The 14702-nt window shown below is 59.3% G+C and overlaps 2 protein-coding genes across 3 annotated transcripts in view; both read right to left on the bottom strand.

Moving 5' to 3' along the window:
• POLE2 (DNA polymerase epsilon 2, accessory subunit) overlaps nucleotides 1–14702 on the bottom strand; it is a 220437-nt gene that overhangs the window by 156778 nt on the left and 48957 nt on the right. The window lies entirely within an intron of this gene.
• The window catches only part of LOC120981887 (nuclear export mediator factor NEMF-like), a 49061-nt gene continuing 35858 nt past the window's right edge, over nucleotides 1500–14702 (bottom strand). For both annotated transcript variants that reach the window (XM_040411667.1, XM_040411669.1), the window contains exons 10-17: nucleotides 9979–10049; nucleotides 9342–9417; nucleotides 8615–8677; nucleotides 8425–8502; nucleotides 8145–8347; nucleotides 7493–7666; nucleotides 7214–7366; nucleotides 1500–1701 (exon numbers count right to left, since the gene is read on the bottom strand). In XM_040411667.1, coding sequence (XP_040267601.1) covers nucleotides 1515–1701; nucleotides 7214–7366; nucleotides 7493–7666; nucleotides 8145–8347; nucleotides 8425–8502; nucleotides 8615–8677; nucleotides 9342–9417; nucleotides 9979–10049 — 1005 coding nt within the window. In that variant the 3' untranslated portion in view covers nucleotides 1500–1514. The remainder of the gene's footprint in view (nucleotides 1702–7213; nucleotides 7367–7492; nucleotides 7667–8144; nucleotides 8348–8424; nucleotides 8503–8614; nucleotides 8678–9341; nucleotides 9418–9978; nucleotides 10050–14702) is intronic.

The following is a 14702-nucleotide window of genomic DNA, read 5'->3' as shown; positions in this document are numbered from 1 at the left end:
GGTGTGAGACGGGGGTGAGGGGCACAGCAGTGTGTGATGAGGGGCACGTGGGTGCGGGACGCGGGTGAGGGGCACAGGGGGGATGAGGGGCACAGGGGTGTGTGATGAGGGGCACAAGGGTGTGTGATGAGGGGCACAAGGGTGTGGGACGCGGGTGAGGGGCACAGGGGGGGTGAGGGGCACAGGGGTGTGGGACGCGGGTGAGGGGCACAGGGGTGAGTGATGAGGGGCACAGCGGTGTGTGACGCGGGTGAGGGGCACAGGGGTGTGTGATGAGGGGCACAAGGGTGTGGGACGCGGGTGAGGGGCACAGGGGGGTGAGGGGCACAGGGGTGTGGGATGAGGGGCACAGCGGTGTGTGACGCGGGTGAGGGGCACAGGGGGGGGTGAGGGGCACAGGGGTGTGGGACGCGGGTGAGGGGCACAGGGGTGTGTGATGAGGGGCACAGCGGTGTGTGACGCGGGTGAGGGGCACAGGGGTGTGTGATGAGGGGCACAAGGGTGTGTGACGCGGGTGAGGGGCACAGGGTGTGTGAGGGGCACAGGGGTGTGTGATGAGGGGCACAAGGGTGTGTGACGCGGGTGAGGGGCACAGGGGGGGTGAGGGGCACAGGGGTGTGTGATGATTGTGAGGGGCACAGGGGTGTGTGATGATTGTGAGGGGCACGGCTGTGTGATGGTGGCACAGGGGGTGTGTAACGAGGGTGAGGGGCACAGGGGTGTGTGATGGGGGCACGGGTATGTGTGATGAGGGTGGGGGGCACGGGTGTGTGTGATGAGGGTGAGGGGCACAGGGGTGTGTGACGAGGGTGAGGGGCACAGGGGTGTGTGATGGGGTGAGGGGCACAGGGGTGTGTGATGGGGTGAGGGGCACAGGGGTGTGTGATGGGGTGAGGGGCACAGGGGTGTGTGACGAGGGTGAGGGGCACAGGGTTGTGTGATGGGGTGAGGGGCACAGGGGTGTGTGACGAGGGTGAGGGGCACAGGGGTGTGTGAGGGGCACAGGGGTGTGTGATGGGGTGAGGGGCACAGGGGTGTGTGACGAGGGTGAGGGGCACAGGGGTGTGTGAGGGGCACAGGGGTGTGTGATGGGGTGAGGGGCACAGGGGTGTGTGACGAGGGTGAGGGGTACAGGGGTGTGTGAGGGGCACAGGGGTGTGTGAGGGGCACAGGGGTGTGTGAGGGGCACAGGGGTGTGTGACGGGGGTGAGGGGCACAGGGTTGTCCTTGTGTTTTCTGGTGACCTCAGAACGCTCCCATCAAGGCTCAGAATGCAGCTCCCCTTCTCTGCTGTGTAGATTAGGACCAGGGGACGGCATTTATGGAATTGTCCCGATATTTCGGGCATTTTGCCCCCGACCCTTGAAGAACATGAGCTTTGCGGTTGCACTTTCCAACTGCTGCAAAGTCCGACCTGTTCCTGTTGCATCACCTGCAGCGCTGCACGTTACACCGCCCACCATATTCTCCAGGATTGGACATGACCGCAGCTGCCCCTCAGGATGCCCCATACTTCAGAATAGGCCATCTTTATCAGTTTTCGGCAGGACTCGCACTGTATATATACACATTATATACAATACTGGCAGATGCTGACCGGGCCGCAGGTATTTCTTCACAATCATTTCGTTCTGTTGCTGGTCTCGTCCGGCTATGACCAGGTAATTTTCAGAGCTTATAAACCACAGAAATTTCTCAAACCTGAAAATAAATAAAAACAGACTCCATTGTACAAATGTGTGTAAGTGCTGCCCGTACGAACATACCAATGTGCCAGCCTCATGCCCTCTAATGCTACCACTGAGCCTATGGACCTCCAATGCTAAAAAGGCACATAAGCAGCGCTCGCCCTTGGTCAGGAACGGGGGCACACGCCCTGGCCGGGGCTCAGGAACGGGGGCCCACGCCCTGGCCGGGGCTCAGGAACGGGGGCCCACGCCCTGGCCGGGGCTCAGGAACGGGGGCCCACGCCCTGGCCGGGGCTCAGGAACGGGGGCCCACGCCCTGGCCGGGGCTCAGGAACGGGGGCCCACGCCCTGGCCGGGGCTCAGGAACGGGGGCCCACGCCCTGGCCGGGGCTCAGGAACGGGGGCCCACGCCCTGGCCCCGGCTCAGGAACGGGGGCCCACGCCCTGGCCCCGGCTCAGGAACGGGGGCCCACGCCCTGGCCGGGGCTCAGGAACGGGGGCCCACGCCCTGGCCGGGGCTCAGGAACGGGGGCCCACGCCCTGGCCGGGGCTCAGGAACGGGGGCCCACGCCCTGGCCGGGGCTCAGAAACGGGGGCCCACGCCCTGGCCCCGGCTCAGGAACGGGGGCCCACGCCCTGGCCGGGGCTCAGGAACGGGGGCCCACGCCCTGGCCGGGGCTCAGGAACGGGGGCCCACGCCCTGGCCCCGGAACGGGGGCCCACGCCCTGGCCCCGGCTCAGGAACGGGGGCCCACGCCCTGGCCCCGGCTCAGGAACGGGGGCCCACGCCCTGGCCCCGGCTCAGGAACGGGGGCCCACGCCCTGGCCGGGGCTCAGGAACGGGGGCCCACGCCCTGGCCGGGGCTCAGGAACGGGGGCCCACGCCCTGGCCCCGGCTCAGGAACGGGGGCCCACGCCCTGGCCGGGGCTCAGGAACGGGGGCCCACGCCCTGGCCGGGGCTCAGGAACGGGGGCCCACGCCCTGGCCGGGGCTCAGGAACGGGGGCCCACGCCCTGGCCCCGGCTCAGGAACGGGGGCCCACGCCCTGGCCCCGGCTCAGGAACGGGGGCCCACGCCCTGGCCCCGGCTCAGGAACGGGGGCCCACGCCCTGGCCCCGGCTCAGGAACGGGGGCCCACGCCCTGGCCCCGGCTCAGGAACGGGGGCCCACGCCCTGGCCCCGGCTCAGGAACGGGGGCCCACGCCCTGGCCCCGGCTCAGGAACGGGGGCCCTGGCCCCGGCTCAGGAACGGGGGCCCACGCCCTGGCCCCGGCTCAGGAACGGGGGCCCACGCCCTGGCCCCGGCTCAGGAACGGGGGCCCACGCCCTGGCCCATCACCCTCGTCACAAACCCCTGTGCCCCTCACACAACCCTGTGCCCCTCACTCTCGTCACACACCCCTGTGCCCCTCACCCCATCACACACCCCTGTGCCCCTCACCCCATCACACACCCCTGTGCCCCTCACCCCATCACACACACTTGTGCCCCTCACCCCCGTCACACACCCCTGTGCCCCTCACCCTCGTCACACACCCCTGTGCCCCTCACCCTCGTCACACACCCCTGTGCCCCTCACCCTCGTCACACACCCCTGTGCCCCTCACCCTCATCACACACACCCGTGCCCCCCACCCTCATCACACATACCCGTGCCCCCATCACACACCCCTGTGCCCCTCACCCTCGTTACACACTCCCTGTGCCACCATAACACAGCCGTGCCCCTCACAATCATCACACACCCCTGTGCCCCTCACAATCATCACACACCCCTGTGCCCCTCACCCCCCCTGTGCCCCTCACCCGCGTCACACACCCTTGTGCCCCTCATCACACACCCCTGTGCCCCTCACCCCCGTCACACACCCCTGTGCTACTCACCCCCGTCACACACCCCTGTGCCCCTCACCCCCGTCACACACCCTTGTGCCCCTCATCACACACCGCTGTGCCCCTCACCCGCGTCACACACCCCTGTGCCCCTCACCCGCGTCCCACACCCTTGTGCCCCTCCTCCGCGTCCCACACCCTTGTGCCCCTCATCACACACCCCTGTGCCCCTCACACACCCTTGTGCCCCTCACCCCCCCACACCGCTGTGCCCCTCATCACACACCCCTGTGCCCCTCACCCGCGTCACACACCGCTGTCCTGACCCCGTCCTGACCCGGGACCAGGGCGTGGGCCCCCGTCCTGACCCGGGTCAGGACGGGGTCAGGACAGCGGTGTGTGACGCGGGTGAGGGGCACAGGGGTGTGTGATGAGGGGCACAGCGGTGTGGGGGGTAAGGGGCACAAGGGTGTGTGAGGGGCACAGGGGTGTGTGATGAGGGGCACAAGGGTGTGGGACGCGGATGAGGGGCACAAGGGTGTGGGACGCGGGTGAGGGGCACAGGGGTGTGTGACGCGGGTGAGGGGCACAGCGGTGTGTGATGAGGGGCACAAGGGTGTGTGACGGGGGTGAGGGGCACAGGGGTGTGTGACGGGGGTGAGGGGCACAGGGGTGTGTGATGGGGGTGAGGGGCACAGGGGTGTGTGACGGGGGTGAGGGGCACAGGGGTGTGTGATGAGGGGCACAAGGGTGTGTGACGCGGGTGAGGGGCACAGGGGGGGTGAGGGGCACAGGGGTGTGTGATGATTGTGAGGGGCACAGGGGTGTGTGATGATTGTGAGGGGCACGGCTGTGTTATGGTGGCACAGGGGGTGTGTAACGAGGGTGAGGGGCACAGGGGTGTGTGATGGGGGCACGGGTATGTGTGATGAGGGTGGGGGGCACGGGTGTGTGTGATGAGGGTGAGTGGCACAGGGGTGTGTGACGAGGGTGAGGGGCACAGGGGTGTGTGATGGGGTGAGGGGCACAGGGGTGTGTGATGGGGTGAGGGGCACAGGGGTGTGTGATGGGGTGAGGGGCACAGGGGTGTGTGATGGGGTGAGGGGCACAGGGGTGTGTGACGAGGGTGAGGGGCACAGGGTTGTGTGATGGGGTGAGGGGCACAGGGGTGTATGACGAGGGTGAGGGGCACAGGGGTGTGTGAGGGGCACAGGGGTGTGTGATGGGGTGAGGGGCACAGGGGTGTGATGGGGTGAGGGGCACAAGGGTGTGTGACGAGGGTGCCGGGGGCCCACGCGCAACCGCAAAGTTCATGTTCTTCAAGGGTCGGGGGCAAAATGCCCGAAATATCGGGACAATTCCATAAATGCCGTCCCCTGGTCCTAATCTACACAGCAGAGAAGGGGAACTGCATTCTGAGCCTTGATGGGAGCGTTCTGAGGTCACCAGAAAACACAAGGACAACCCTGTGCCCCTCACCCCCGTCACACACCCCTGTGCCCCTCACCCCCGTCACACACCCCTGTGCCCCTCACACACCCCTGTGCCCCTCACCCTCGTCACACACCCCTGTGCCCCTCACCCCATCACACCCCTGTGCCCCTCACCCCATCACACACCCCTGTGCCCCTCACACACCCCTGTGCCCCTCACCCTCGTCACACACCCCTGTGCCCCTCACCCCATCACACAACCCTGTGCCCCTCACCTTCGTCACACACCCCTGTGCCCCTCACCCCATCACACACCCCTGTGCCCCTCACCCCATCACACACCCCTGTGCCCCTCACCCCATCACACACCCCTGTGCCCCTCACCCCATCACACACCCCTGTGCCCCTCACCCTCGTCACACACCCCTGTGCCCCTCACCCTCATCACACACACCCGTGCCCCCCACCCTCATCACACATACCCGTGTCCCCATCACACACCCCTGTGCCCCTCACCCTCGTTACACACCCCCTGTGCCACCATAACACAGCCGTGCCCCTCACAATCATCACACACCCCTGTGCCCCTCACAATCATTACACACCCCTGTGCCCCTCACCCCCCCTGTGCCCCTCACCCGCGTCACACACCCTTGTGCCCCTCATCACACACCCCTGTGCCCCTCACCCCCGTCACACACCCCTGTGCCCCTCACCCCTATCACACACCCCTGTGCCCCTCACCCCCGTCACACACCCCTGTGCCCCTCACCCCCGTCACACACCCTTGTGCCCCTCATCACACACCGCTGTGCCCCTCACCCGCGTCACACACCCCTGTGCCCCTCACCCGTGTCCCACACCCTTGTGCCCCTCATCCGCGTCCCACACCCTTGTGCCCCTCATCACACACCCCTGTGCCCCTCACACACCCTTGTGCCCCTCACCCCCCCACACCGCTGTGCCCCTCATCACACACCCCTGTGCCCCTCACCCGCGTCACACACCGCTGTCCTGACCCCGTCCTGACCCGGGACCAGGGCGTGGGCCCCCGTCCTGACCCGGGTCAGGACGGGGTCAGGACAGCGGTGTGTGACGCGGGTGAGGGGCACAGGGGTGTGTGATGAGGGGCAAAGCGGTGTGGGGGATGAGGGGCACAAGCGTGTGTGAGGGGCACAGGGGTGTGTGATGAGGGGCACAAGGGTGTGGGACGCGGATGAGGGGCACAAGGGTGTGGGACGCGGATGAGGGGCACAAGGGTGTGTGACGCGGGTGAGGGGCACAGCGGTGTGTGATGAGGGGCACAAGGGTGTGTGACGGGGGTGAGGGGCACAGGGGTGTGTGACGGGGGTGAGGGGCACAGGGGTGTGTGACGGGGGTGAGGGGCACAGGGGTGTGTGACGGGGGTGAGGGGCACAGGGGTGTGTGATGAGGGGCACAAGGGTGTGTGACGCGGGTGAGGGGCACAGGGGGGGTGAGGGGCACAGGGGTGTGTGATGATTGTGAGGGGCACAGGGGTGTGTGATGATTGTGAGGGGCACGGCTGTGTTATGGTGGCACAGGGGGTGTGTAACGAGGGTGAGGGGCACAGGGGTGTGTGATGGGGCACGGGTATGTGTGATGAGGGTGGGCGGCACGGGTGTGTGTGACGAGGGTGAGGGGCACAGGGGTGTGTGACGAGGGTGAGGGGCACAGGGGTGTGTGATGGGGTGAGGGGCACAGGGGTGTGTGATGGGGTGAGGGGCACAGGGGTGTGTGATGGGGTGAGGGGCACAGGGGTGTGTGATGGGGTGAGGGTCACAGGGGTGTGTGACGAGGGTGACGGGCACAGGGTTGTGTGATGGGGTGAGGGGCACAGGGGTGTGTGACGAGGGTGAGGGGCACAGGGGTGTGTGAGGGGCACAGGGGTGTGTGATGGGGTGAGGGGCACAGGGGTGTGATGGGGTGAGGGGCATAGGGGTGTGTGACGAGGGTGAGGGGCACAGGGGTGTGTGAGGGGCACAGGGGTGTGTGACGGGGTGAGGGGCACAGGGGTGTGTGACGGGGGTGAGGGGCACAGGGTTGTCCTTGTGTTTTCTGGTGACCTCAGAACGCTCCACCCAAGGCTCAGAATGCAGTTCCCCTTCTCTGCTGTGTAGATTAGGACCAGGGGACGGCATTTATGGAATTGTCCTGATATTTCAGGCATTTTGCCCCCGACCCTTGAAGAACATGAACTATGCGGTTGCACTTTCCAACGCTCTGGTCAGTCATCTTACCAGTACACCTTCCTGGCTTTCTGGATAGAGCTGACGGTCTGCACCTCCTTCAGGGTCTGTTTGGTTTTCTTCTCTGCCGACTTGAATGCCTTTTCTGCTGCTTCCACGGTTTTCTGCGTTTTCTTGGCCGCATGTCGCTTATGGTCATAATACCTGCCAATAGAGAATATTTAGGATGACCTACCATCCAGCGCACAGTTAAAAAGGGCAGTCAATATGCTCACGTGCCCTCGGCCTCTGGGGCCAAGCGCATTTCCATTGGCGGGCTCCCAGACTCACTTTTTGGCGTTGGCGTACGCAGACAGGCTGAGGTCCACATCCACCAGCGCGGGTTTGTTCTTCTGGGTTTTCTTCAGCTGCTGTTTGTTTTTGCCCTTTTTCTTCTTTCCTTTTGGTTCATCGGTTTCCTGCTTCTCTTCTTCCTCCTCTTCTTCGGACAGTGTGTACGGGTTCCTACATAGAGAGGAATAAATAGGACTCTATTAGTAATTGGATACATTTAACCCTTACGGCCGCCATGGGTGCTGGGGGCCATAATCATGTTGCTAGACCAATAGCCATTGAAGAGATCAGGACTTCACCTGTCCAGCCTTTAAAGGGCTATCCTCATCTGGGCATTTAGATTGATAGCACATACCATAAATGTCCTATCTCAAGAATGGGCCCCTGTAATGGCCAGACCGCACACTGCGCATGCGCAACATCTCCTCTAGTCACTGCTATAGACATGTGCTGCTTGCCCTACATAGATAGATAACAGCAGGTCCCATATTGGACATTTACTGCATGCCCTCCATATGCCATAAAGGTCCAGAGGGGAACACCCCTTTAAAGCAATGGACATCCAAGAACATGTCCACTCCCCTTCCGCTAGCAGAACAGAAGGACTTGTCTATAACACGTATGTGTCATGCAACGCGCTTCCCCTTACTTCAGCAGCATGGTGATATGATTCGTCTGCAGTTTGAGCTCTTTGATGGCGAGGGCCACCGGGTCACCCTGCGCCTCCTTCACAATGACCCCAATCTCTGTCCAGTCAATCTGATTGGCCAAGGCGCTACGCACGACTTGCACCGCGCGATCCACGATGTCCAGGTTCGTTTCGATGAGCTCTCCTTTGGCTTTGTCAATGTCCTACGAGTCAACGAGAGGAGGGTGAGATCTCATGCCATCTCTCCGTGCACTGCTCCATCACGGCGACACACACGTACCTGAGCCACGTGCAGAGATTCCAGCCTCTGCTCATGATCCTTACGGACATTTTCCAGTTTCTTCAAGGCTTGTTTCTCCTGGTGGAAAATAAAAAATAAAAAAAATTCAAGAAGTGGATCTAGAAAATGGCAATTCTGGACTATTGGAGGGTGGATTAAAGGAACATTACTACAGGACAATGCTGTGTACCTGATGGAGGGCTTTCAAATCAATCTTCTGACCTTCCAGCTTGGAGTAAAATTCATCAACAGCCTTCAGGGAGAAAGCATTAATAAATGAGACGCGGGTAGATGAGAAACAACGCCGTACACTAGAAAGGAGCGGGGGGTCCACTGCAGAGGTCAAATGCCCCCACCTCTACTGGATACCACCAGACCACCCAGCGGTAATCTGTTGCCTGGGATGATGCCAACCTAGGCCGTGCCGCTCTCCAGGTCACCTTTACCCTTGGCATCATGTGCGGTGCCTCACAGTCAGTAATAGTAGACGGCAAAACGCCACCTACCTAGGAGCAGTGCACATTAGGTCTGAGTGTTTCAGGTAAGTGTCAGGATCATTTCCTAACATATACCTCAGCTGGAAGGCTCTGACCTATGCCTATATGGCGGCATTCATTCTCCATAGGGTCGAATTGTGAATATATATTTTTCCCCGTGGTTGCCATCTGTACAAGAAAGTGCGGCCTGCGGCCCTTTCCTAAAATAAAAAAATAAAAAGGTATGCCGTCACATCACACCCTGACGACGGCTGGAAGGACACCCTTATGGCCTCCATCAGGTGAGCGGAGCCCTCTGGATGCGTTTTACGTAGGCGCTGGGACGTTTTCCCCAATGTATGTGCTAAACGCAGGCTTCAGATGCACTTAGCCCAACTAATATGGCATGGCTCAGGTACGACTTACGACACCGGCACGCACCTTATCAAAAGTCTCAAACTCCACATACGGGCACTTCTCGTGCTGCCTGAAGAGAAACGGGTGAAATTCTTCATACCTAAATGAACATAAAATAAAAGGGTTGTCCCATGAAAAATGTCATACAGTGTTCAAACCAGCACCTGGATCTGAACTCTTTTGCAATTGCAAGTAATTAAAGGTGTAGTATATCCACCGAGCATCCGTATAGCGCCACCTGCCACCATATTATCTACTACTGCATAGAAAAAGCAGCGGAGGCCCCTGTAACAAGGGCTGTGATCAGACGGTCCAGAATGGCACAGACTCGCCTATTTTTGGAATCCCCATAGTTGTGAATGGAGTGTGGCTACCCAGGCTCAGCCGCTCTCCCTTAACTTCGGGGGGCCCATTCTGGAGAGAGGAGTTGGCCCGGAGGTGGGACCAGCACCTATCTGACATCAATGTCCCCTTTAAATTCAGTTATTTGGTTTGTAGACATCTAAAACAGTGGTCCACAAGCTGCCGCTCTACAGCAGCTGCAAAACTACAACTCCCAGCATGCTAGTGTAGGGCTTTTCAGGGCACGCTGGGAATTGCGAAGCGCTACGCATTTTGACCACCGATCCGTGATACTGTCCGTGCACATTTTTTTGCTCACGTGAGAATGTCTTCCGAAGGTTTCTCCGGGTCCAGGCTCGGCTTCTTCTCTCGTTTCTGGATAATGTAGCCCTGTAAGACAAAGAATACATGGCTCCAATTATCGCCATGGGTCTTGGCAGTCTACTGAACAACTCCTATCATCCCCATTTAACCCCTCCCACGCTGTAAAGAATAGGTCACTTTCGGTCTTAGAGGTTGTCCTTTTTTTTTTTTTATACTGATGATCCTCGCGATCATCTGTTTTTAGAGAAAGTGGCCTTCACATGATCGCTGCCATCGCTTCCCTGTTGTCAGTGCGGCCGTAGAGCGGACACTATGAGGGGACGCGCCGAGTAGCGCAGCCCGGGGAGGGGATGTTATCCAGGAAGAAGACCAAGAAAGAAGTCTCCAAACATTCCGAGGTGCAGGGGAAGTACGTGAAGAAGGAGACGTCCCCCCTGCTGCGGAGTGAGTGCTGCCCGGGGGTGGAGGGGGGGCGAGGAGAAGGATCTGGGGTCTCCTGGGGACGGAGGCTGTGATCACGGACTGTACACGGAGGTCTCCAGGATGTGCCGGAGCAGAAGTTTACAAAGTGACGGAGAGGGGCACAGGGGTGGTGAGGGGCACAGGGGTGTGTGATGAGGGGCACAGGGGTGTGGGACGCGGGTGAGGGGCACAGGGGTGTGTAAGGGGGGTGAGGGGCACAGGGGTGTGTGATGAGGGGCACAAGGGTGTGTGACGCGGGTGAGGGGCACGAGGGGTGAGGGGCACAGGGGTGTGTGACGCGGGTGAGGGGCACAAGGGTGTGTGACGCGGGTGAGGGGCACAAGGGTGTGTGACGAGGGTGAGGGCACAGGGGGGGGGTGATGATTGTGAGGGGCACAGGGTGTGTGTAACGAGGGTGAGGGGCACGGGTGTGTGTGACGAGGGTGAGGGGCACAGGGGTGTGTAATAGGGTGAGGGGCACAGGGGTGTGATGGGGTGAGGGGCACAGGGGTGTGTGACGAGGGTGAGGGGCACAGGGGTGTGTGAGGGGCACAGGGGTGTGTGACGGGGGTGAGGGGCACAGGGGTGTGTGACGGGGGTGAGGGGCACAGGGGTGTGTGACGGGGGTGAGGGGCACAGGGGTGTGTGACGGGGGTGAGGGGCACAGGGGTGTGTGAGGGGCACAGGGGTGTGTGATGGGGGTGAGGGGCACAGGGGTCAGGGGTGTGTGACGGGGGTGAGGGGCACAGGGGTGTGTGACGGGGGTGAGGGGCACAGGGGTGTGTGATGGGGGTGAGGGGCACAGGGGTGTATGAGGGGCACAGGGGTGTGTGACGGGGGTGAGGGGCACAGGGGTGTGTGAGGGGCACAGGGGTGTGTGACGGGGGTGAGGGGCACAGGGGTGTGTGACGGGGGTGAGGGGCACAGGGTTGTCCTTGTGTTTTCTGGTGACCTCAGAACGCTCCACCCAAGGCTCAGAATGCAGCTCCCCTTCTCTGCTGTGTAGATTAGGACCAGGGGACGGCATTTATGGAATTGTCCTGATATTTCAGGCATTTTGCCCCCGACCCTTGAAGAACATGAGCTTTGCGGTTGCACTTTCCAACTGCTGCAAAGTCCGACCTGTTCCTGTTGCATCACCTGCAGCGCTGCACGTTACACCGCCCATCATATTCTCCAGGATTGGACATGACCGCAGCTGCCCCTCAGGATGCCCCATACTTCAGAATAGGCCATCTTTATCAGATCGGTGGGCACCCGGCTCTTGGCACCCTGCTGATTGGCCGTGTAAAGGGTCTGCAGCGCCTGCATGGTTTCCGTAGTCGCTGTGGGCAGAACTTTGCAGTTTCTTCCTGTGCAATATCCTGCGCAGCCGCTGCTCAGTAGAGGAACTGATGTGAGCAGCGTGTGGCCCCTTCACACAGCTGCCCGGCGTGGGTGCAAAGAGTTGGCGCGCCACCTATCCATCTATATTCTGCACTTCCCTATAGCGGGGGCTGGGGGGGGGGCACCGAGCTGTCAGTGTAATGTCTGCACGTCTGTGTCCCGCTTGTTAAATCTCCTCCACCCTGTCCTTGCAGATCTGATGCCTTCTTTCATCCGCCATGGACCAACCATCCCCAGACGGACTGACCTCTGCCCGCCAGAACCCGCTCCTTCTCAGTATAACCCACCAGGGGACGGGGCGGCCACTAGAAACGAAAGCTTTTTACGGACTCCGGTTCAACGGCCGCCCCACGAGGTTCTGCGCAGGGAGAGCAATAGACTTTCTGCTCCGTCCTATTTAGTTCGGGGACTGGGTGACGTCCCGAGAGAATATGGATCCTCGTCTCAGTCCTTCTTAACAGAGAGCAATTCTGTTCTGGAGAACGGGGAGGCCAAGTCCAGGTACTTCTGCGCAGACCCCCACTATGAGGGGCAGAGGCGGAAAGCGCTCGGGGAGCGTGCGCACGAAGAGTACAGATACTATGAACACGGGGGCGATCACGTGCAATGGATGCTGCACGGGCCGGGCCGACATCCTGCAGGTGGGTAATGGTGCATGGGGGGTGTAAAATGACATCCCTGGGGTTGTCACTTCCCTTCCCCCGCTCCTCTTGGTTATTCATATATATGGGCTTTATTTGGCAGGGGGTCACAGTGAGCGCGCCCCTCCCTTGTTAAGCCTACGGCAGGGGTCGGCTACCTCTGGCACTCCAGCTGTGGTGAAACTACAACTCCCAGCATGCCCCATTCACTTGTATAGGAGTTCTGAGAACAGCCAAGCAGGTGTGCATGCTGGGAGTTGTACTCTCACCCCAGCTGGGGGGGCTGGAGATTGCCGATCCCTGTCCTGCGGCAGCGGGAATTTCTGGAAGCCCCTTTACTTACGCATTAGTACAGGGTGAAACTACAAGTCTCAGCATCTTATCTCTATGAGAGTTTCAGCCAAGTGTGCATGTTGGGAGTTATCTGAGCGCCGGAGGTTGCCGTCCCCTGCATTAGTGCATTACAGCCCCCGCAGGGGTCCTATGAACGGAGCTGCCTACGGTCAGGCACGTGCATCTCCTGGACCTCCGTTTTTCTAAACAGTGGGGGTTCCCAAGGTCGGACAAACTTTTTAAACATAAGTTAGGAAAATCTGGAGCTTCACGTGCACACGGTCCGCAAAATACGGATACCGGCCATATACGCGTTCTGCATTTTGCGGAATGGAACGTCCTGCCTTCTGTAGAACCGTCCTACTCTTGTCTGTACGGACAAGTAAAGGACATGTTCTATTTTTTTTGCGGGGTCGCGGAACGCACATACGGATGCGGACAGCACACCGCATCTTTTGCCGCCCCAATGAAGTGAATGGGTCTGCATCCGATCCGCAAACAATGCAGATCGGATGTTGACAAAAACACGGTTGTGTGCCTGCGCCCTAAGACTGAAGAAGAGCTGTGGTAGGGGACGGTCCCCAGCCAAAAGCGCAGCCGCCCCTTTATCTCCGCGCAAGTGAGTGAAAGTGTACTTTCCCTTTAAAGTGACCTTTTAAATCTGACTGTGCTCCAAAAAACCCAGCGCTGTGCTCATCCTCCTGGGTATGACATGAACTGCTCACAGATGAGATTCCTCGGGGAGGGGTGTACGCCACTTTACATTCCCGCCTATGTTACAAACTGCTGGGCGGGTGAATGGGCCAAGAAATATCTCAAGACTGATTTTTTCTAAGGTTTTATGGACTGATGAAATGAGAGTGAGTCTTGATGGGCCAGATGGATGGGCCCGTGGCTGGATTGGTAAAGGGCAGAGAGCTCCAGTCCGACTCAGACGCCAGCAAGGTGGAGGTGGAGTACTGGTTTGGGCTGGTATCATCAAAGATGAGCTTGTGGGGCCTTTTCGGGTTGAGGATGGAGTCAAGCTCAACTCCCAGTCCTACTGCCAGTTTCTGGAAGACACCTTCTTCAAGCAGTGGTACAGGAAGAAGTCTGCATCCTTCAAGAAAAACATGATTTTCATGCAGGACAATGCTCCATCACACGCGTCCAAGTACTCCACAGCGTGGCTGGCAAGAAAGGGTATAAAAGAAGAAAATCTAATGACATGGCCTCCTTGTTCACCTGATCTGAACCCCATTGAGAACCTGTGGTCCATCATCAAATGTGAGATTTACAAGGAGGGAAAACAGTACACCTCTCTGAACAGTGTCTGGGAGGCTGTGGTTGCTGCTGCACGCAATGTTGATGGTGAACAGATCAAAACACTGACAGAATCCATGGATGGCAGGCTTTTGAGTGTCCTTGCAAAGAAAGGTGGCTATATTGGTCACTGATTTGTTTTTGTTTTGTTTTTGAATGTCAGAAATGTATATTTGTGAATGTTGAGATGTTATACTGGTTTCACTGGTAAAAATAAATAATTGAAATGGGTATATATTTTTTTTTTGTTAAGTTGCCTAATAATTATGCACAGTAATAGTCACCTGCACACACAGATATCCCCCTAAAATAGCTAAAACTAAAAACAAACTAAAAACTACTTCCAAAAATATTCAGCTTTGATATTAATGATTCTTTTGGGTTCATTGAGAACATGGTTGTTGTTCAATAATAAAATTAATCCTCAAAAATACAAATTGCCTAATAATTCTGCACTCCCTGTATGCCTGATATTTTTACTACTACACCTCTGACGTCTAGAGGCCTTGTCTCAGGGCCGAGGGACAAACTTTGATACATGCATGTATACTTTGAGGAACATCTAGACAATTCACACACTGTGGAATTCATGTTC

Source organism: Bufo bufo, chromosome 11, assembly GCF_905171765.1.
Source record: "Bufo bufo chromosome 11, aBufBuf1.1, whole genome shotgun sequence".
Taxonomy (NCBI): Eukaryota; Metazoa; Chordata; class Amphibia; order Anura; family Bufonidae; genus Bufo; species Bufo bufo.
The sequence above is the reverse complement of the archived record's forward strand: the minus strand, read 5'-3'. Positions and strand labels throughout refer to the sequence as shown.